At 36.2% G+C, this 23,116-nt stretch overlaps 1 protein-coding gene across 4 annotated transcripts in view; it reads right to left on the bottom strand.

Moving 5' to 3' along the window:
* The window catches only part of Prp40 (pre-mRNA processing factor 40), a 219,048-nt gene that overhangs the window by 98,011 nt on the left and 97,921 nt on the right, over positions 1-23,116 (bottom strand). For all 4 annotated transcript variants that reach the window (XM_081740145.1, XM_081740142.1, XM_081740143.1 and 1 more), the window contains 3 exons: positions 17,101-17,361; positions 13,187-13,415; positions 9,220-9,353 (listed from right to left, as the gene is read on the bottom strand). In XM_081740145.1, the coding sequence (XP_081596271.1) occupies positions 9,220-9,353; positions 13,187-13,415; positions 17,101-17,361 (624 nt within the window). The remainder of the gene's footprint in view (positions 1-9,219; positions 9,354-13,186; positions 13,416-17,100; positions 17,362-23,116) is intronic.

Raw genomic sequence — 23,116 nt, 5'->3', positions numbered from 1 at the left:
GAACTCCTGCTGGGCTTCTAACCCATTCCTCCTCCTACTCCTACTCTTACTACTACTACTACTACTTATACTATGGATGCGGATAGTAAAACTGCACATTTTGAGGTTTTAACTGCTTTTTGTAGGTATGAAACTGGAGGAGCAACTAAACTTAAGCCTTAGGTTAGGATAAGTTACAAGTCAATTATCTTGAAAACAGATACGTGTAAACTTTTACAGCTTGGAATAAAAAAACAGTATATTCGCATAAATATGGAGTCCGGATATATGTATGGCATAAAAACTACAGTACAAAAAAGATAAAACAACTTGTGCTAGGTGGCCAGTATGAAGCACAAATGCTACCTAACCGAGTCGGGGCAGGGCGAAGCTAGTGGACTCACACGATAGCGCAGAAGTGCGTCCGAAAGGAGCGGGCGCGTCGGCGACGGCGTGTACGCACGCTGGCGAGGGTAATGAAAACATGTGAATTTTGGTAATACGAGTTTCAATACCACTTGTCATGAATTCATACTAATAACTATCCACTAGTAAACATAAAACACACTGTCTGCACTGTTTGCAGGAACACATTGTCGTAGTGGCCACCTAGCAGATTAGGTTGGCTAACTTACATTTAGTTAGGATATAATTCGATAAAACTCTGAACTTTGACACATACTCGCCATTTCCACACTGCCTTATCTGCTACTAAATCATAACAAGTGTACCTCTCCGCCAAATAGTCCCTTCCGCCTCCATATGCAATGCCGCTTACATCGAAAACAACCAACAACAGATCCTTCCTTAACTTTTCCCATCACGTGACTTTCAATCGTTCTTCATCAGAAATCAAAATAAATTAACCAATTTACCCGGTAAATTCCCCAAAAATTGGTCCGGCGATATAGCACTTAACTTTTAATTTGGAACACAAATATGCAAGCAATAAAAAATCGTGATATTACCTATAACGTTTTTAGTAACGAACAAATACATTATTCAACATGTAAGGTAATTTGATGCCATATAGAGTGTTTGCACTATCCTCGTTTATAATCTATACCCACCTTCGCTAACGCACACCCTCGCTACTGATCGGGTCACTCCTCTGCGCTCCTACCGTAACTTGCTTAGATAGCATTCATGCTTTTAGTGACCATCTAGCAAGAGTTGGTGTCTTTTACGCAATAGTTCTTATTGTATACATACACTGAAGTTCGCCTAAAATGAATCTGTACAAGGGAATGCAAGTCCTTACCCAAGAATGATTATTTAAGATACAAAAATTCGATTTACTGAAAAAGAAGTATATATATGCAAGAAATAAGTACTGAATCCGTAAGTATATCTGCACCGCATAGTCAATTGGTAACCCGACTGATTGGTTATGCAAACCCGACAGTCAACTACTAAAATAAACTTTACTTAATCAAGATGACCATATTTACATACAACAGTGCTACTTTCTGGAATGAAGTATAACCAACTGGCGATGCAATTGTAAACTTAAACCTTTGCTATTTTTTTTTCCAGCGGAACTGGCGAGGCGATGTAGATGTAAATCTATGTCAAAATTTGGGTTTTAAAAAGGTTGTCCGAACAGAGTCGTAGGGGGCGAGACGGGGGCATATAACCTCATTGTTGATGTCCCCATTATTTCCCCACTCATACTCATAACTGTTAAATACAGTGTGATAGTGATACACGGCAATATGATGAGTTAACCTATACTAACATTTCCTACTCTGCCCTACACTTCAAAATAATGGCCTAAATATTGATTGTACGGTAACCTAACGTAACGTAACCTAACTCACTCTACCCTACATTTAAAGCGCTTACCTCTGGTGCGTGTGGTCCCTTGTTCGATTGCAGGCCAAGTAAATTTGTCTTGGACAAGATCGTGTCCTTGGGTTTCCTTAGGGTACCCCTGTTTCCTCCAACATTCTCATTTCACCAATTCTTCTATTATTCAATTGTCTCACTTAGCCTAAATTGAATAATCGTGAGACGTTAAACTTAAAGATTTCATTTTTCTGCCCTACATTTGAAAATAATGGCAAAGCATTGAGCTAACATAATCTAACTTATCCTACACTACTCTACCCTACGCTACCGTATTCTACCCTAATATTCTCTACTTCTTCCTATCCTACCCTATACTTCAGTGCAAAAACCGAACGTTGGATTTTAGACAAGACGGTATTTGTGTGAAGCTTAGCGTAGTTTGTAGTCAAAAATTATTTAAGAAAAATGGACTACCCACCTTACTTGAAAATGTTTCTTAACAGCCGGAAAAAGGAATTTGATCTGCTAGAACAGAGCTATTCTTCTATTTTTCTTTTCTTTTCAATTTAATATTTGGACCCTAGATACCTATATTTGGTTTGGAGTTTAGCATCCCTTTCAGCAGCGAGGCTATATAAGATGCGGTCCTAGAGCTTAATGTAAGATCCGAACTACATGAGCTCTCGCCGGCGGACCTTCCACATCATTCCGCTTATCCAAGAAAAAAGCGCTCGCATGCATATATATATATATATATATATATATATATATATATATATATATATATATATATATATATATATATATATATTGGACTATTAGAAACAGCTTCTTTTTTAGTATTTGATGTGACTTTCTTTATTTTATTATTTTTTTGTTAAAGGATATGTTTGTCCAAAAGCATTAAAGCATATTTGCCTTCCCGAGCAGTCAACTTCACTCGCTTCCTTCCCATATCTAAAACAAAAGTTACAAGATGCTACGCGAATCAGTTTTCAGTTGTTACTGCACTGTTTTAGCCAATCAAATGCATGATATTGCATGACGTCATGTCATAAACGTCATAGTTTTATACAGCTTCCGATTACTCATGGATAAGTTAATCCCTTCTCACAAACTGTTGATGCAACGATGTAAGATTCTTATCCAAAGATAAAAATAATCAATGGATTATCTTATCCGATCTTAATCTTCGGTTGGTGCAACGGGACGTTAGGATGAACCCTTTAATCAAAGTGACATGATAAAAGGGTAGTTTGATGTAGCTACTACGTTCCAAAATTCACTTCAAAGGGTTCACCCATTTTCCTGCTATATGATCACAAAAAACGGAGAACATCGATTTCGATGTAACGAAAAAATATAGATATTTATTCTTCCCTCCTTAAAATGGAAAATTTCAAAAGCATATATTTTTAATGAGGAGTTTATATACCAAGATTCTTTATCCTAACTTGACTAGCTCGAGAGACATTGTAGTTTCTTATCTATTTTTCAACCTCCTCTATCGTCTTAGGATATGCCTTTCCGTTACAGTAACAATATATATATATATATATTTACAGCTTCAGGCAAGTACTATATTCCAAAAATTGATTTCATGCTTTCAAACGTTTCCGCGTGATATGATCAGGAATAAAATGTTTGGCGTGAAGAAAAATGGAGAAAATACCACTCTCTCCCTCCACCCCCCCCCCCCCCCCAAACACCGGGACAAGGGTCAAGAAATTATACCGAGTTTAATTTTCCTAATTTGACGAACTCATGAGACACACACTTTTTCGCATAAATTATGACCTCCTCTAACCCTTAGAATAGCGTTTTAACCTACTTCGAAATGGTGATTTAACTACATCCAATTACTAATTTCAAATGATTCAGCCCCTTTCCTTTGATTCGATCACCCATAAGATCACTTTCATTTTTATATAGTAGATGTGAAAACGCTGTACACAACGGAACTATTTTTAAACCTCGAATGGTCTCGAAGTTGGGATATCTACGTATAACCCAATTTTGATGTTTTTTTTTCTCTTGACCGCATGGGCGCAGTTCCATTCAACGTTCTCAACTTAATATAAAAATTCACAATTAGAAATTTACCCAAGCGCTGATAATTTTACTACTGGCATGAACAGTATTTCCTTAGCTTACTGTTAGATTGACTAACGCTGTAAAACCATTTTTGAAAAAGGTTAAGCTTCTTGCTGTGTTGCACTAAACTTTTTTTTTTTTCGTAAGTCGGGGAAAGGGAGAAATCACCCCTCATTTTTGACTAATTTCAGCTCTAAGCAGTGGGATTATAAGAGTCTTAAAGAACATAAGATTATTATTATTTGTTATGTTTATGTTTATTAAGTTATGTTAATTAGCGAATATTTTGAGGAAATATACATGTAAGTAAATCACTGAAGAAGGCCAGAAAGGAGTACCCGAAAAATAGTTTATTTCAATAATCATTCAGATATCATTGATTTAGATATACTTTTTTTGTTGAATCTTCATATTTTACTTTACTATTTTATCAGATACGGTATATATATATATATATATATATATATATATATATATATATATATATATATATATATATATATATATATATATATATATATATATATAAATAAATAAAAGGAGAAAGGTAACGGAGACTTTTAGACGCATCTTTTGAATTTTTGGCATTAACACTGAAGTAAATTTTTCTGAAAGTAAAGGTAATTATTTGAAAAAAAAAAATATATAATAAATAAATGAATATTTCTCCTTTAACATAGTCAACAATTATCTGTTTTAATGAAGATAAAGTGACCATGTGTTTTAAATCAGTTTCGGTCACCGAGAAGTATAATTGATAATCATAATGAACATAAGAGCTCAATATTTGTGAAAGAATAATGATAGATAACAGAGATCATATGAGGCATAAGGCGAATACATAACGATGTATGTTTACAAATGGGTTTAAGAAATATTGTGTTTGTATATGTACCCCGTTGACAATGTGTGTCCGGGATGGTGATGTTATAAAGCGTTTAATGAAATTAGGCTATGCTCCGAAAGCAGTAGCAAGGCTATACTCCGACAGTAGTAGCAACGAAGTGTCTTTATGAAGATGTTGTTTACCGAGGTTGACGTTGTGCCCTCGATGTAACTAAATGTGAATGGCATGAAAAAGATATTAATAGAAAAGTGTTATAAATGATATTTCCGAAATACCCATTGTACCGAATATAAATAGTTATGTAACCTTAACAATTGCCGTTAAGAAGTTATATTGTAGTTAAGCATTTTAAGGAACAATTTCGTTTTAAAATCCTCACAAATGTCGAATCATATGACAGTGGATATGCAAGTAAGATCTATTGCGGAAGAATAATTTTAAGAGTGTTGAGTCTCGTTAAAACGAATTAATAAGCAAATGATTTTAAGGTTTAATGTTACTAAGTTGCAATGATAAAAAGCATGATATTGGTAATACTTCTCATTTTGGTTGTATTGATTTTTTTTTTTTTTTTTTTTTTAAATGTTTGAAAGAGATATTCATATTTTTATGAAAAAAAGGGGGTTTTTCAAAATCTATTCACAGCTATTAAGTGTTGAAACTTCTATATTGTAAAGTAATGCACAAATTTAACAACTCCGTTGTTAATCGTATTTTGATTTTTGAATTCCGACTTCGTCTCCGATACGTTTCTGATTCGAAAAAAAAATGTTTAGTTCGTTTCGTCCTGTAGTGTTTTATTAGTTTAAAAAGTATTTCTTTTTATATAATCTTGAATTTTTACCCAAATGGACCTTGTACACATGTTTAGTGACATTTTCTTGTAATATTGTAGCAAATATATATTGTTGTTAGTGTAAAGTTTTAAAACGTAAGCACACTGTGAGAAACTATGTTTAGGAATACTGAGTGAGAACCAATGAATAAAAGAAAATTACATACCTTAATAAAAGGACATTAAAAGACAGAAAACATTTCGTAATTATATAAAAGTGGCTGAAAAAAAAGTGGCTAAACATACAGGTGTAAAGACCTATTATTCAAAATAATAACAACAAAATAATGATAAAGCGTACAAAAATAGTGCAAACTGGCGTTGATAGTGCTTCGTAAATAATGCTCCTCCAATAATGCTCCGTTGACAGTGCCAAAAAGGGATAATTTCTTCAATACATACTTTTGGTGTTTTATACTTACCCGAACCATTCCTCAATAGTGTTACAGTGGCGTATTCTTCCCAATAAGACAATGCTGTGTTTCCATCTACCCTAATATAGTTGAAGTAAATCACATACAGGGTGAACCAAATCAAGGACCCTACGAACGGTCCAGAGTCCTTCGGCAACATTACCAATACAATATTGCCAATTCTCTGTGGGCGCCATTTGCTATCGATTCTCGAAGCAAGAAAAATTAATGCGCATATTTTATTGAATTTTTAATTGACTTTTGGTGATAAATTTAGCAGTTGGCAACTATGCGAGTACTCTTTCAGTGCATGACATCTTTTCGACGCCACAAACTGACTTTTCTTGTGAATGTGTGTGTGTGTGTGCAGAGCAATAGTCCTTTGTCTCGAAGACATTGGAACTTCCGGTTGCGTAGTTGTCTAGAACATTCGAGAAAGTGCTGGATCACTCCACGTTTCCGGTTACTTCTAAGCCCAGTTGTGATTGGACAATTTTTCAAGTACCAGCCAATTAGAAACAGTGTTATGTCCAGAGCATACAGGATCATTACGTGCATTGTGGTGACAAGAAAGTGCGCCAAGCATTCGGGCACTGACAATCATGGAGAAGAGCACGCGTCCCGGTGCGAAGACTTGTACTTCTACATAAGTGGGAAATAGTGAAAAGTTTTACGTTTAACAAGTAAAAATTGGAAAGTTCAATGTATGTAGTTTTATGCCCGATATCAGTTAAAGCCTCAGCCAGGAAAATTCATTAGACAAGAAGTTTTACTGCACCAGTATCTTGCAATCCTAGGACGACACCGAGGGTAAACCCCGTCTCAGAGGAAGTGTATCTGTAAGTAGCATCAATATGTACATTTGAAGAAATCGTAAGGAAATTCATGTGAGAACTATCCCGAAAACGTCTTCCACAGGAGCAAATCGGTCGACTAATATCAAAGTGATTACTTCTTTTATTTGTGATTAGTACGCCAGTTTCACCGTCGTGTAACAGTAGTGATAATAAAAAAGAAAAAAAAAAAGGGGGGGGGAAAGGTTAGCCACTATTAATGAGCTCATATACGTATAACTATCTTGTGTGAATAATTTTGTACTTGTATCATCGTTTTAGCTAGATAGGGGATTATTCAGAAAAGAAATACTATATCAGTTTTCAATATATGAATCTTGCTTTTACTGTGTGTTTAATACGAATGGTGCAGATTTCATTTCATATTGTTAGCATGTAATATTTGTTTCTGTTTCCGTTCGTACGTACGTTAACATTAAAATTCAATGTGATACTCATTTCATGTAAGATAAAACTATTTTGCTCTATGGTTAAATATGAGTAGTTGACAACAATTCCCGTTGTTTCAATTTTCTGATTTCTCTTTTCACAAGTGTTAATTTTAAATGTTAACGCGAGAGTAGGTTGCGGTACGTACTTAACTTGAATATGTGAGTAGTGAACTATCCCTCTCGGCAGACCTTAATAAGTACGGGAAAAGATAAACTTAGCATTTCTTTTCTATTTTGATCCTTGCAATAGGATAGTTCGTACGCGACCGACCACGTTGCGACCGATCTCTTCATTCGAGTAATTCCCGAGCTTGAATGAAGGTCGGCAAAGCATGTTTATGCGTCCGAGTGAAGGAGATGATTGGGAAAGTTTTTAATTGGTAATTGATCTAAATTAAGAGTGCAAGGCGAATTCGTGTGACCTTCTTCACCAAGCGATAGCATATTATTATCAAACCGAAACAGAGAAGAGCTATTAATTTAAGCATTGTAAAAGTTTACGTAAATGTGTATACATCAAATTAGTTACCAATATTTCACTAATGGGTAGTACAAAGGAAGTCAAAGTGGAAAATACTCATGAACCGGTTTATACAGATGGTGATCAGAAAAATGGAAACACCTGTAGTTGGCAACACGTCAGATGTATGGGTTGGCAGTGATGTGGCGCCCGCAGCGCCGGACGGCTGGTGGTGGTGTGTTAGGTAGGTCTCCATACTACGTCTGGCGCAGTGGAACAGCAGTGTCCAGTGGCTGCAGCAGACGGAGGTAGTGTAAAATGGGAGACCTCTCAGATTTTCAAAGAGGGCAAATTGTTGGTGCGCGGTTATGTGGAGTGACTGTGACGGCAGTGGCTACTGTGTTAGGTGTGTCGCGTGGGACAGTGTCGAAGTTGATGACGGCCTACACAACATACGGAAAAAGCACATCGGGGAAGCGGAACAGTGGGCGGAAAAAAATCATGAGTGACAGGTCACGCCGGGTATTAAAGCGCATTGTCACGCAGAACCGTCGTGCCACTGCGGAGCAAGTGACGGAGGAACTCAATCAGCACCTCCCCCACCCTATTTCGACAATCATAGTCCGCCGCGAATTACATGACATGAACTTACGGGGTCGTGTTGCACGGGCCAAACCGCTCATCAGGGACCATAACGTTTTCGCACACCGCAAATGGTGCCGCGACCATGCAACTTGCACCGTTGAGGACTGGAAACGTGTGATATGGTCGGATGAGTCATCCTTCACCCTATTCCCAACCACGGGCCGTGTTTATGTGTGGAGAAGCTTATGATCTGCAGTGTCTCCACCCAACTGTGAAACATGGCGGCGGCTCAGTGTTGCTGTGGGCCGCCATATCATGGTTTTCATTGGGTCCTGTGGTCACACTTAGCGGACGAATCACTGCCAACGATTAGGTCGCAATTTTAGGAGACCATTTGCATCCTATGGTCCGGATGTTGTTCCCGGACAATGACGCCATCTTCCAGGATAATGCACTCATTCACACAGCTGGCGTTGTTGCAGCGTGGTTTGAGGAACATCGGGATGAAGTTCAACACCTCCCCTGGCCCGCCGTATCCCCAGATTTCAACATAATTGAACATCTGTGGTCCGTCTTGGAAACACGACTCTGACGACGATTTCCACCTCCATCCTCTCTCACAGAACTGGCCGATGCCCTGCACGAGGAATGGTGTAAAATTCCGCTTGCTACCATTCACGACCTCTATGCCTCCATCCCACGTCGCATCAAGGCTGTTCTGAAGGCGAAAGGTGGCCCGACACCATATTAATCTGGTAAGTTGCAATTTCGTTCAGGTGTTTCCATTTTTCTGATCACCATCTGTATTTTTCACCAAGCAGCTGAAAAATAACTACGTACAGAAACAAAGTTCACGAATATATTTCTTTTCTTTCTCCTTCTTTCTTTACGCTTGTAACTTCTTTCTACAATTAGGTACATAGAACTCACCACAAAGGCATCCCTGTTCTTTCTTTGCTGTCTTTTTAACCTTTTCTTCTCCCTTTCTTTCTCTTCTTCCTCTTCCTTTTCCAATTCTCGAATGTGATCCTCAAACACAATTAATGCATCCTCTTTGTCCATCCCTACAAAATACAAGAAAAGTGAGAAATGAGAGCTTAAAGTACAGCGAAGGAATGTTCTGAACTACCATTTCTGTAGATTTTTAATTTTTTAATTGTTAAATCAATGATGATACTGCATCTATTTATGACAATGCCTGTTCTTAAACCGGCAAAAATCAATCAAGAAGAAGATGACATATAATTGCTTCATTTCAATATATGTATGACAGGACCGGGATGTGAATTTCTTAGAGGCGACACAGCGTGATGGAGAACGACCTATACTGTAAGCGTTGATCTTACGTGATTTGCGCACCTGCTAACTGAACTGGGTTCAAGCCCCGGTCCTGGTTCGGAGTCAGCTTTAGTGATAGTTCCCGTCCTTCATAACCTCTGTGTTGCATAAGGATGTAAAATACAAAAACTCAATAAATACATAAATGCTGACCTCGTTTCAATGAAGCTCAGGGGTCCGACCAACCTCTGGGTGTACTGGAAATACTACACAGAAAGATTCGTGGTCAACAGGGATTGCAGAGGTCCCAGGTTCAGCTATTTCCCATCACAAAAATGAAGTCTGTACGGGCTAATTCAATCGCTTACCCTTTTTGCACCTTTTCACTGGCCCATCAACTGGAGAATTGTGAGAATATACATGACCCTCTGAACAACATTATGGATCGACGTTGAGTTTGATGGTGGTCTGCGGAAATCCGCAAGGACAGAAGAAAACGACATGAAGAGGAGAAGGGGAAAAACATCATATCTTATTTCCTTTTCCGCACCCCACCTCAATCTGACTGATATAATTTTCAGTTCCTTTCCTCGTTCCATTTCTTTCCAATTTCGCAATTCCAGACCCACGCTCTTCCTCTTTTTCCCCCTTATTTGCTCAGGGGTTAAAATATTCTCAACCATTTCTCTTTCCTCTTGGAAATTTTTACCACTCTTGTCGGTTTGATCCAACATTCCTCGCTCATAACTTGTCTCTATTTCGTATCCCTTGATTTTTTCTATTAGTAGGAATGCTTTCAAACAAAGTTTCTACTTACATTTGGGCTTTCCATTTACCATGTTATACAAGAATTAGCAGCATATTCGTCAGAACACTGCTGAAGGCCGTCCTCGTGGATACCCACTTTTCTTCCATTTTCTTCTCTGCAAAAGAGTGTGCAAGCCAGTGCTCATAAATCACAAACGTTTGGTAGTAAACGGATGAAGCAAAAATATGATAGGAAAATATCATTATGCTCGTAGAATTGGATGCTCCGCCTTTTCTTTGGGAACGAAAAAAGTGCAAATGAGTTTCATGCAAAGCTCCAAAATGCCACTTTTGAGAGAAGATTTTAGGGAGTACTATGGAACAAGGAAAAAGAAGTGCGAGTCCTTTTTATACTTCTCATCTGCTCATTTCTCCCTGCCTTGTCCTAATTTTTGTATCATTCACTATTCCTCCTCCTTAACCACAGACCTTTCCTAAGGCGGCAGGAGGGTGAAAAGGAAGTGAGGCTTGAATGTAAGAGATTCTCCGGTGCAACGGATGGGGACTTACGATGTATCACATGGTCCGTTTCCCATATAGATATCATTCTTCTTGCCCGTTCCTGAATGTGATAGGACCTTGCCCTTCAAGCCTGTACAAGAGATGTGAAATACCATTTTTTTACTTCTTTTTTTTTTCTCAATAAGTTCAGAGAAATGGAAGTAAGGTAGATGAAATAAAGAGGTATATTCTTACACCCTTTAAAAGGTTTGTTCTGACCACTTCGGTTCCTCCTGACATCAATCATTTTACATATACTTAATTTCCTTTCAATACAAGTATCCTGGACAGAACCTGAACGAAACTCCATTGAAATGTTCCAATATCAGCCTACATTTTATTTTTAAGAACTTATCGGAAAGATTCATTTTACGTACAAAAAATAATCATTGTGAAGTATCACATCATACAAAACAATATCTTGCAAAATTTACAGTTCTGATTTCTAATTTCAGTTGAGTTCGTAAATTGTCAATAAATAAAGCAATTTTCTATTCTTCCTAAAACTTTCCAAGGACATACGAGAGTGGGCTGATAAGTTCTCGGCCCGACCCAGAAGGACTTGAGCTGCAGGCATGAAAGTGTGAGGCTATTCAACATAGTCCCCTCGAAGGTCAACACACTTGGCACTTCGATGCTCCAACTTCTCCAACCCCTTCAAAAAAAAACTCAAGGTCTGCAAAAAATAACTGTTCCGCAGCTGTTATCACCTCTTCATCACTGTGAAATTTCTGTCCTTTCAGTGCTGTTTTGAGTTTTGGAAACAGATAATAATCAGAAGGGGCAAGATCTGGCGAGTAAGGTAAGTGGTCAATGCACTGAAACCCTAGGTCCCTCAGAAAATCCATTGTTCTGCCAGCCTTGTAGACGGAAGAATTGTCCTGCAAAAACAAGACACCTCGTGTCAACTTTCCCCGGCGCTTTTCTTTAATAGCGTCCTTTACCTTAGCCAGCAGACTGCAGTAATACTCTGCAGTTATGGTTTGGCCCTTTGGAAGGTAGTCTGAGAGCAAAACACCATCCTTATTCCAGAATATTGAGGCAAGCACCTTCTTTGCGGACTTTTGTGCTTTGAATTTTTTGGCCTTGGAGATTCTGAGTGGCGCCACTCGCATGACTGCTTTTGGTTTCCCGATCAAAGTAATGCAACCACGTTTCATCCTGGGTAACAAGCCGATTCAAAAAATCGTCCTTGGAGTTCGCAAAATGCCGCAAAATCACCTGCGATGATCTCACACGTTCGCGTTTCTGATCCGCGTTCAAATATTTCAGAATCCATTTCGCAGAAAGCTTGCGCAAGTCCAATTGATCATGGATTATTGACCCAACATGTTCTTTGAATATGTGCACTTTGTCAGCTATCTCCTGAAGCGAAATCCGCTGTTCCTCAAAATCAGGTCATGAATCTGGTCCACTTTGTCCGGAGTTGACACTGACACTGGCCTGCCACACCTTTCACCATCTTCCTTTGAAAATTCACCACGCTTGAAGTTCGCACACCATTTCTTCACAGTGGAGTATGAAGGGCACTGTCCAGCATGCAACCAGGGATTTCCTTGGGCGAATTGTGTTGCAGGAAGAAGAACTTCATTACACCCCGCAACTCCTCTTTGGTCCGCCATGGTTTATTCAATTACCTGTAAAATAAAAACCGTTCATGGTAGAATCGTGAAATTTGGTACTTAAACATATAAAAGATCAACATTTCACATGACATCAATTACAACAGGGTAGTACATTCGGAAGGGGGTCGGGCCGAGAACTTATCAGCCGACCCTCGTAAATCTTTCTCATACTAGTATAGAACTTTTTTCTTCAACTTAACGTTTCATAAAATTACAAATTTACGATAAGTATACAATATATAATAGCATTTTATTTAAAAATAAGCACACAAGGTATATATATATATATATATATATAAACCTGTACTATTGTTTCTGTTCTACACGTGAAGAGTTATAAAACTTTTTTCTAGTTTTATACAATGAGTCGATGTCAAACATTTTTAAAAACCAAATGCACGTTAATCATATTCATGAAGGAAATGATGAAACTGATAATCAATTTCGTTTCTTAGACTTTAATTATAGTTACTAGTTTTTTACATATTGCCTTTAAAAAAATGAGATTATTCAAATATTACACAGTGTAGCTCTAAAATAGCACTTTTCAAAATCATTTTGTATTTTTATCGAAATTACTTTGAGAGAAATATTATTTAAAAAGTACAATTGAAAAAATAATTTGTATTGGAGATACTTTTCAAACTTTGATAAGATTTTTGTGAATGAAACAACAACACACATACCAAGAAGATTTGTATCATCGGCGAATGTAGGATTATCTAGCAACATTTGCTGTGCTTCTTGCCACGTTGTACGATGACTAATATTTGTCATAGAGTCTAATATTTCTGCCAACTGTTTCATATTTCGTTTTTTCATTGTTTTGGCTTCTTCCTTTTCTCTTTTCGCCAGGTTGAAAACAACATCTTCATAAATATCCCTCCTATCAGCATCAGACACAGACCTCCATATCTATAAAAATAAATACATAAATAAATAAAATGGAATCCTCAATAGTGTAAAGAAATATAGTAAGCAGCATTTGATAGTTTTATTTATTTTCAAAACCCTACTTCTTTAAATTGAACCGTAGTAATTCACTTTTTATTTATAAAAACAAATATCGGAGACCAGTCCATGCTTGCGAGTATTCACGATGATAGGATCTGCATCGAATCTAAGTGCAATAACATACGAGCAGGGCTCTAGAACTCTAAATAAGAATTAAGAATCAACTATTCTCTCATATTTTGTTACATATATGCTTTTTGATGATGAGTTTTCTTTCTTTTTTCTTTTCTAAATCTTCATCACATTCTTTGGAACACCTTGTGTGAAACAACATCATGTATAAATTATCTCCTGAAAAACAAACAAACAAAAAAATCAAAAAATGAAATGAAATGAAATTTTTGAGTTTTACGTCCCACGGTTATGCCGGTTAGGCTAAAGGAGACGGTGATGATGAATAATGAATGAAATGGTGGAATTATGAAAGTGGGAGGAAACGGGAGAACCCCGAGAAAACCCACGCACACGGTGTTTGTCCACCACAAAGTTCACTTGGCGGGAGCAGGGTTCGAACCCGAGACCCCTAGCACCAGAGGTGAACGCTCTACCACTGAGCCACCGCGGCCCCTACAAAAAAATCAAATTGTCACACAAGAGTTAGTTTTATAACGGAAGGTTTTTATTTACAGTTTCAATTTTGATAGAGATTACTAGTGTTAATAAATCAAAATATTAACCTCAAACGGAAGAATGGCGCAAATGATTACATTCTTAACCATTCTAATCAATATTAAAACATTTTGCATTTACCACTTGTGTCTATACGAACGACTACATTTCAAATCTACAAGGGGTCCAATTGTTTGAAGAAACCAAACTCAGAAAAGAAATAAAAGGGAAATCTCCATATTTACGTTCTTTCAAAGTGACAATTTGCATGAAGATCTCTGGTCCTTCTATTATATCGATATAGTCATGCTACCTGGTTTCAGAGTTGTCAGTTTGGAATTAGATAGCATCCCTCTTACATTTGAAAAACACTTCCAGAACTGTAGTTCTGATCATCCTTTTGAAATTTAATACCGATTTTTAACTTAAATGAATGAATAAAACAATCTATAAATAACCTCTATTTAGAAAAAAAAAAAGTTCTCAATGCGTCTTACTTTTGAAATCTGCACTTTTGCAACCATCGGTTGCTAAGAAATTCCTACTTTAAATTTACATCACATAATATGATAAAATAATGCCATCTTGTACTATTACCGGTATTGATAAGATGATGAATGTTTTTTGTATCTTTCGTTGAACTATGCAATGTATCCTTCCTAACTTCTTACAAGTATATTTGGATTTTTAAAGTAATTTAAAACGAAATATGCACTTCCTAATATTCTGAATATTGGGTAAAACATTAATTATATGTTTTAAACTGTCTAGAGGTTGAAGAATGTCATTTTTAATCATCTTATTGCATCACTAGCAATTAAGTAGAAATGGATTACAACACCTTCCATTATCTAACAAGTACTACTAAAAATAATACAAGATAATATTGGTCTACCGTAGAATGTGACGTAAATTTACAATTGGAATTTCAAAGCTGCCGCGAAAGGTAAGAGGACTTGCTGAAACTGCACGGAGATTTTGAAAGTACGACACATTCAGAGATAGTTATTCTAAATATTAAATATGCGTCAATTCTGTTCTTTGAACGATTTAACCCTCTATTGTTAGATATTAACTACACAAAATGTTTCGTTAATGGCATGTAGGGTATTATTGCAGTTTAATATCGTGACTATCCTTAAGTTGAATGTTTCTTTTATATTCCTTATAATTTCTAGATCCTGAATGATATGTTTCTTTTTGTGGTTCCTAAGTGCATTTCCTCACAGGAACAAATGTCTTGACAAGCCCCATGGTTTCGTAAAGTATAACGGTAGAAACAATAACAAAACTTTATGAAATAAAAACTGATTATATGAAACCAAATAAAGACCTTTAGGTTTTCACAAATATGATTGCTGAAGAAAGAAAAAAAAAACTGTGATTGAACTAAAATATGAACAGATAAAACCCTCTTTAAATTTTTTAAGTATATTTTATTGGCCGCTAACCTGTGATCATTACAATAAAAAAAAGTACAATAAATTGTTATTGAGAGTGAATACTGATAACATTCGTGCAAACTGCAAGCAAAGATCAAAATCTGCTCAGACACAAATATTTTCACCCAGTAGTATTTTATTAATTGTTGTTTCAAATGATGATGATTCATAGCTACGTATTACATTTAATGTTTAAAAACTGGTCTCTTCCTACAAGAAATATCGTGATCGCTTCTGAGTTTCAATATTTATCTGAATTATTCAATAGTATTTTAAAAATGAGTTCATATGGTTTAATTTGTTTGGTTGGAAAGTTTAGCGGTTCTGTCAGCATCGAGGCTACCGAGACATGTACCTACAGTTTAAGGTGAATACCAAACCGCCATAATGCGTTCAAAATTCAAGTATCTCCCACTAGGAAACGAACCCTGGACCCATGGGCCAAACACACGCATGTTAGTCACTACTGGCAAGAATTATGTAATTTAATGTTTACTTAAATTAGGTAAATAGCAAACTAAACTACACACTTTACAAGAAAGTCATTATTAATATAAGATAAGATTCACAATTATTTACTGGAAATCTAAAGAGAAGTCATTATAAATGAGTCTGCATAAGATAACCATGATCTATGAATAAAGATCTTGCTGGATATCACCTCAACATTTATTCATGGTTTCCCAACTTGAGACAACTCATCTGATAAAACACGTAGATTGCTGAATACTTCAAATTTAATTGAAAAGTAGGGGGCCGCGGTGGCTCAGTGGTAGAGCGTTCACCTCTGGTGCTTGGGGTCCCGGGTTCGATCCCAGCCCCCGCCAAGTGAACTTTGTGGTGGACAAACACCGTGTGCGTGGGTTTTCTCAGGGTTCTCCCGTTTCCTCCCACTTTCTTCATTTCATCATTTCTTTCATTACTCTCCTTTAGCCTAACCGGCATAACCGTGGGACGTAAAACTCAAAGATTTCATTTTCATTTTTTAAATTTAAAAGTAGTGGCGTATACGGCATATTCCCTCTAAGATATCGTTATACGGAATATTTTCCATAAGTAGAAGCTTTGCTTTGTATATACTTAAACACAAACAAACTATTTGCTGAGCAAAACAATATATTCACATAAAAAACTACATGCGTGTTACAGTTTCGCCAACTAACATTTTGGCTTCATCAGACTTGATAGTGTCTGATGAAGCCAAAATGTTAGTTGGCGAAACTGTAACACGCATGTAGTTTTTTATGTGAATATATTGTTTTGCTCAGCAAATAGTTTGTTTGTGTTTAACGTTATACGGAGTTTTATTAACAAACAGAAAATCAAATAGAATGAGAACAACTTATGAGGAAAATATTTGTGGGTGCAATCAAAAATAATGGGAACTTCCAGGCTCATTAAATCAGTTAAACTCAACGAAAACACTTCGTAAACTAAGTATACATTAGACAATGTAGGAAACACTCAACATATAAATCTTGGATCAGGGAAATGTCTACGGAAAAAAAAAAAAAAAAAACTGAAGAATGCTTTACCTCCATATGTCCAAACATATCTTCACATCGGTAATACTTGGTCATGGACGTAATTTTATCATTATGCATAAGAAAATCTTCTAAGTCTTCTTTCGCTTTCTTTGCTCTTTGTCTTTGTTCTTCTTTCTCTTCCTTCAGTTTCTGAGTTTTATATGCATTAAACGCTTGTTTCTTTTCATTCAATTTCTGTAATGTACTGTAGCGTGGGTCGTGCTGGATCAACTTCAACGCTTGGTCCCACGAAGCATTACTAGGAACATCCTTTAAGATCAAAACATTAATATGCATATTATTAAGTTTTACTATGAATAAGAAATCTAGAAGATAAAAGGAAGAAACCAACATTATCATCCTGCTTTTATTTCTATGCAAATATGCTATACCATTATATTTTGTACCTTTAACTATTCTTTTACTTAATCTATCTTTCATTACAAGGAAGATCTATTTATATTTTAAATATAGCTACAGACTAATAAAATAAAGGGAAAAATATTAATTTCTTGTCGAAACACCATGATCAAGTAATTAAATCGTCGTAATTATCAATAGTAGTAATCATGTTTCGCTGAGACTCAACGAAATGCATACGTTATTTATACAATGATCGTCTGTTCTTTCACAATAAAATCACAAGTAATAAGCTGATCAAAATATTGAATGTCATTTCACAATGTTTTATGTCTATAAAGAACTTAAATACTACCAGGTCTTTTACCTGGTAATGATCTCCAACTACTAACACGATACTCACTGTAGAAGATTCAAGTTTTCTTTTGAGAACCCATAGCATTATCAATGACGAAAAGGTAAATTCAGAAGTTAAAGGGCTTGAGTACATGGAATATACCTGTAGGGTCGTTAACAACACAAACTTAAGAATATCATTAAAATGTTTACCATCCAATATCCTCGCCATGCAAGTATAAGAGTATATGTGGTAAGTGAATTAGAAGTTTCTTTTGTTTTAGAATTAAGTGACACACAGCATTACATATACCTGTACGAGGAGGATAGTTGCTGATGGACATACGTTCGGGAGACAACTGACAGGATCACAAGTGATAACATTACAAAAAGAAAAAAAATCGACCATTTCTAGTCACTACTGCCAAGTTGTGCCAAGACTTTGCATATAATAATCAATTACATATTTTTTGCATCACGAACTCATACACTACTTGACACACATTTCTATTCCGAAACCCCCTATCCGACAAAAAATGGGGTCCAAATAATAAAAAGATTAATAATGAGTACAAATAAATCTGGTGAATATGCTGGCCGAAGAATGCTTTCATACACCACCACAAATAGTGTTTGTAATCTGTTTTCTATTGAACGACATGAGAAAGATAAGTCGAAAGTAGCTGCTTCTCAGTAGTATTTAACTACTGTGATGATAGTCAATAATAATTATAGTACCAGTTCCACTTTTCACTTGGTGATTGTAAAAATTTCCTTATTATTTGTTAACACGAGCTAAATCCATACTTTGAGTCGATATGCCTTCTATATTAGTATCAGAACGTGGAAGATCTACCAGGAACAGTCAAAAAGTTTTCCATCATTTGGTTCGCTGTGTTTATTTGTATTCGCATTATACAATAAGATATGGTACGGTAATGATTCCAAGCAAATGTAGGGAGGGATAAGATGGTTTTCAAAAAACTGCCTTCACAGGAATTATTGTCCATGTATTCACATAATCCCCATTATTTTTTCCATGACCCGAATGAATCATCGATTCATAATTTTGAGCTACGACCAACCAATGTAAACATGATAACTCACTACTTCCAAAGCAAGCTACAGACAGTTTCACGTGGAAAAATGTTACGGTTTTCTGGAATAATAAAAATATTATATCGTCGTAATTAGTAAAGGTCACTATCATTAATGAAACATAGTGCATTAATTTTCTCACGAAGTCGAAATGTTATCAAGAGAAGCGCCGTGAGATACTCAGAAATGGTGGTGTTCTATGGAACAGCAGATGTTGGTTGGACATATCGTTAATTAAATCTTAATTTCTTCTATATCTACCGACGACTCAATACTTACATGAAGATTGTTCAGCATATATAGCCACGTAGTTTGACTAAGTTTATTGGATCTGATTTTGAAAAATCTTTTCTGAGGACAAACTTGCGTTGAATTCTCTCCATTAAGAACCCAGGTGATTATTTTTTGAACCAATCCAATGTGTCTTCATCTCATCACCACTATGAAACATTTTACTTTTTAACTTTGTAAGATTCGAAAACGCAAAAGTACAAGCGACAGGTCTGGGACTAGTGCGTAGTCGGTTCAACACCTCGAACTTGAACTGTGGGTAACACGCGAACAACCATTATTGCGTAATGGAACTGACTCCTAATGGCAGCATTCCACCTTTGTTTTCGATGTGATTTCGAACGAACAGTAGTGTCACATACCTGTCATTGCTGACGGTTTCGTCTCTGTTTCAATTCCAAACACGAAAATCGAAAAACCAGGGTGTCTACCAGAATTCGGAATTCCTAATCCGTGACTTTTTCGGGACTTACTGCCAAATTTCGTGACCCATAAAAAATACCGAAAAATTCGACAATTCTATCACTTACACTACATTCAATTTACATAAAAGCCCTTCCCCCTTGAGCAAGATATATAAAAATTAGCATTTACCACATTAAGAAATATATATAAATTCGTGAAATTCTATGAAATCGTAGCTTGACACACGACGAACTTTGTGTACGCTACTCAAGGTACCGGTACCTTGTGAAAAAACCCTGGGTGCTTTTAAAAACCCAGCCCAGTGGGTTTTATTAAATTTTGTACGTATATTTGATGTATATTTCTACTTAAAATGCCATGTAAGCATTCATATTCTATTGTATACATAGAACTATGGAATTCCCTTGTGGGGCCGTCGTAGTTCACTTCTGGCACGGGTTTCTAGTTCGATCCCAGCTCCCGTGAAGTACGCTTTGTGGTTGACAAACACAGTGTGCATGTGTTTTCTCGGAGTTCTCCCGTTTCCTACCACTTTCGTCATGTTATCATCATCATCCATCTTATCATCACAGTCTCCCTTAGCTCCGATGCATAATCATGAGACATTGAACTTAAAAATGACAAAGAAGAAGAAAGAAAAAATGTCGCACAAGGAATCCGTGAACCCCATCCGCGTTTCATGGGACACATTTTGCACCATTGATATTCGCTTAAATTTCAATTTCTAGAAAGAAAGAAGTATATAACTTTCTAGAATAACCGAGATGGATAATTTTATGAAATACAGAACAGGAATAACATCTCTCACACTCAGGACTGAAATCTCTGAGCCAGCTGTCCTGATTGAAGATTCTTTTAATTTCCGTGAAAACACGGCAGGCAAATATTGGGATAGTACCTCAGGTTCAGAAGCCAGAGTTGCCCATTTCCTTTCTTACAACAAATTTTACGACTTAAAAGGTTTTTATGACAATAATTGTACTGTGCTTCACATACTCCACCAGATAGGCAATAAGTGATATGATGTGATTTTGTTTAGCGTCCCTTTCAGCAGCGAGGCTATACGAGACGTGGACCTACAACTTAACGTGGGATCCGAACCACTTAAGCTCCTGTATGGAATCGAACCCACCTCCCATTCCAAAAGCGCGAACACTAATCGCTTAGCGAAACGTTCTCGATTTGTAGTTAACTGACACATGGAGAATGACATTTTATTATTTGTTTATATTAACACGCAACTATGTACTACAAAAACAAATGGAATATCGTTGCATTACTTTTTATCCCATACTAACTGATATGCCCGTTCTTTGCATCCGAAGAATTAGGTTCACGGAAAACATCCCTCCGGACTCCCCTCTTCCCCTCAAAATACTCACATCAATGAAAGTATAGTAATAAAAGCCCCATAACATATTCTATTTTTGGCATGAATTTTGAACCCCTCCTCCCGTAGGATACACCTTTTACGGAAGATGTACATGATAAAATCTCAGCTTGAGATAGGTATTAACTGTATTCAATAATTCATTTCAAACTGTTCATCTCCCCGTGACACAATCAAAAACAACAGACACCGTTGATTTAAAGGTAAAGAAAGAAATTATAGAAAGCGCCCTCTTTTTTCCCTTAAAACTGAAGTTTTCAAAAACAGGAAGTGATGTTTCCCCTTATTTTTAATTAGGCGTTTATACACCGAATTTCATTTTCCTAACTTGACATGCTCGTGAGATAATGTACCTGTAATTTTGGCTGAAATTTTGAATTTCCTCTACTTCCATTACGATGCGCCGTTTCATCACAATAACACAATTCATAAATAAATAAATAATAAACAGAGTTTCAAAATTCATTTCAAACTGTTCAACCGTTCATGATGTGATCACACACAACCATGCTACATCGCTTTTAATGTGAATAAAGGAATTATGGAAAATCACCCCCTTCTTTAAAACGAAAATTTTCAAAATCGTTGGAAAACATGACCACTTATTTTTAATAAGGAGTTTTATGTTCCTAACTTGGCGGGCTCGTGACATATTGAATTTTTTACATGAATTTTGAACTCCCTCTACCCACTTCCCCTAGGATGTGTCCTTGAATCAAAGTAATGTGTGTTATATATATATATATATGAACAGAGGGTACTAACTACCGTATATTCAAAAATTCATTTCAAACTGCTTAACCGTTTTCTTGTTATGCGATCAGAAACAACAGGCAACATCGCTTTCATATTATAGAAAATGCTTCCCTTCCCTATTTAAAATGGAAATTCTAACACAGATCCACTTATTTTTAATCGGGAGTTTATATAAAAGATTTCATCTTCCTAACTCGAAAGGGTCGTGAGATACTAAGTTGTTCGCACAGCTTTTGACCCTCCAGTGTCCCGCCCCCAACAGAATATGTATTTTACTCAAAGTAACATAATTAAAAACTCAGTTCGCGATATGTAATAACTCATCCAAAAATGCATTCCAAACGGTTTAATACTTCCCCATGCTACGAGCACAAACAAGATCCTATTCATTTTATATAACAGATTATATTTGAATACTGTTATAGCAAATGTTTAATCGAGCGCGACCAAAATTCGTTATGCATGATTCCCAAATCTTTTTTTTTTTTTGTTTTCAATAGTATTTCGTTCTGGTAATAAATATAAGTATTTATAATGTTATAGTATTTTAAGCCAATTTTGAAACTAGACATATACTAAGAAGTATGATTAAAGAAAATAATTATAATCACATTAAGATTATTATTTCAATCTATGTTCTGAAGCATATTTTTGGAGGTGGGTTTTTTTCGGGTTTTATTGTAGGTTTACCCAAAGAAAACCTATTGGGAAATTTTGGGCTGGGGAAAATTCCAACAACTCTTAAGCTACTGCTTGTTTGTGCTCAGAACACTCATGATAATGTTAACCCCAATTCAATAATTGAAGAATCAACTCCACTGCAGTCAAACATCCAAAATAAATTGGTTAAGAATCTAGTTGTTCTATTACTGTAAGTATTTAAACTTTTTTGACTCTATCACTGGAGATGTAGTTTTAAGTGAAGTATACTAAGAAACAAGTTTTAATGAATTCAGCTCGCTCGAGCTTTATCTTTAACGTATGCAGTCGTAAACCAGATCACCCTATGTTGTTTGATTTTGATGTAGTCTAATTGGAAAATCTGTAAATTATGACGAAATAAATCAAACAGTGTTTCGCAATGTCTCCCCTTATTCACCTATCTTTCTCCAGACGTAAATGGCATGCTTTTCTTGTTTGGTGCTAAAATAATAAACCAAGATTGACTTGTGTGTACCCAGCACAACAGTGCTCTGTTTTGTTTACCTTGTAGAATGTTTATTAAACTTCCATTATCAATAGGTCAATGTTGCCTAATACTGTACGCTGTTCTGTAGTAAGCGAAAAAAACTCAACGATAAAATAAGAACTAAAGAGAACAGTGCTAACCATACAATATGTTATATTGAATGGCGGAGTTTGAAGGCA

The sequence above is a fragment of the Thermobia domestica genome, chromosome 15 (genome assembly GCF_964235325.1).
Source record: "Thermobia domestica chromosome 15, izTheDome1.hap1.1, whole genome shotgun sequence".
Lineage (NCBI taxonomy): Eukaryota > Metazoa > Arthropoda > Insecta > Zygentoma > Lepismatidae > Thermobia > Thermobia domestica.
Note: the sequence above shows the minus strand (reverse complement) of the source record. Positions and strands in the feature narration are given on the sequence as shown.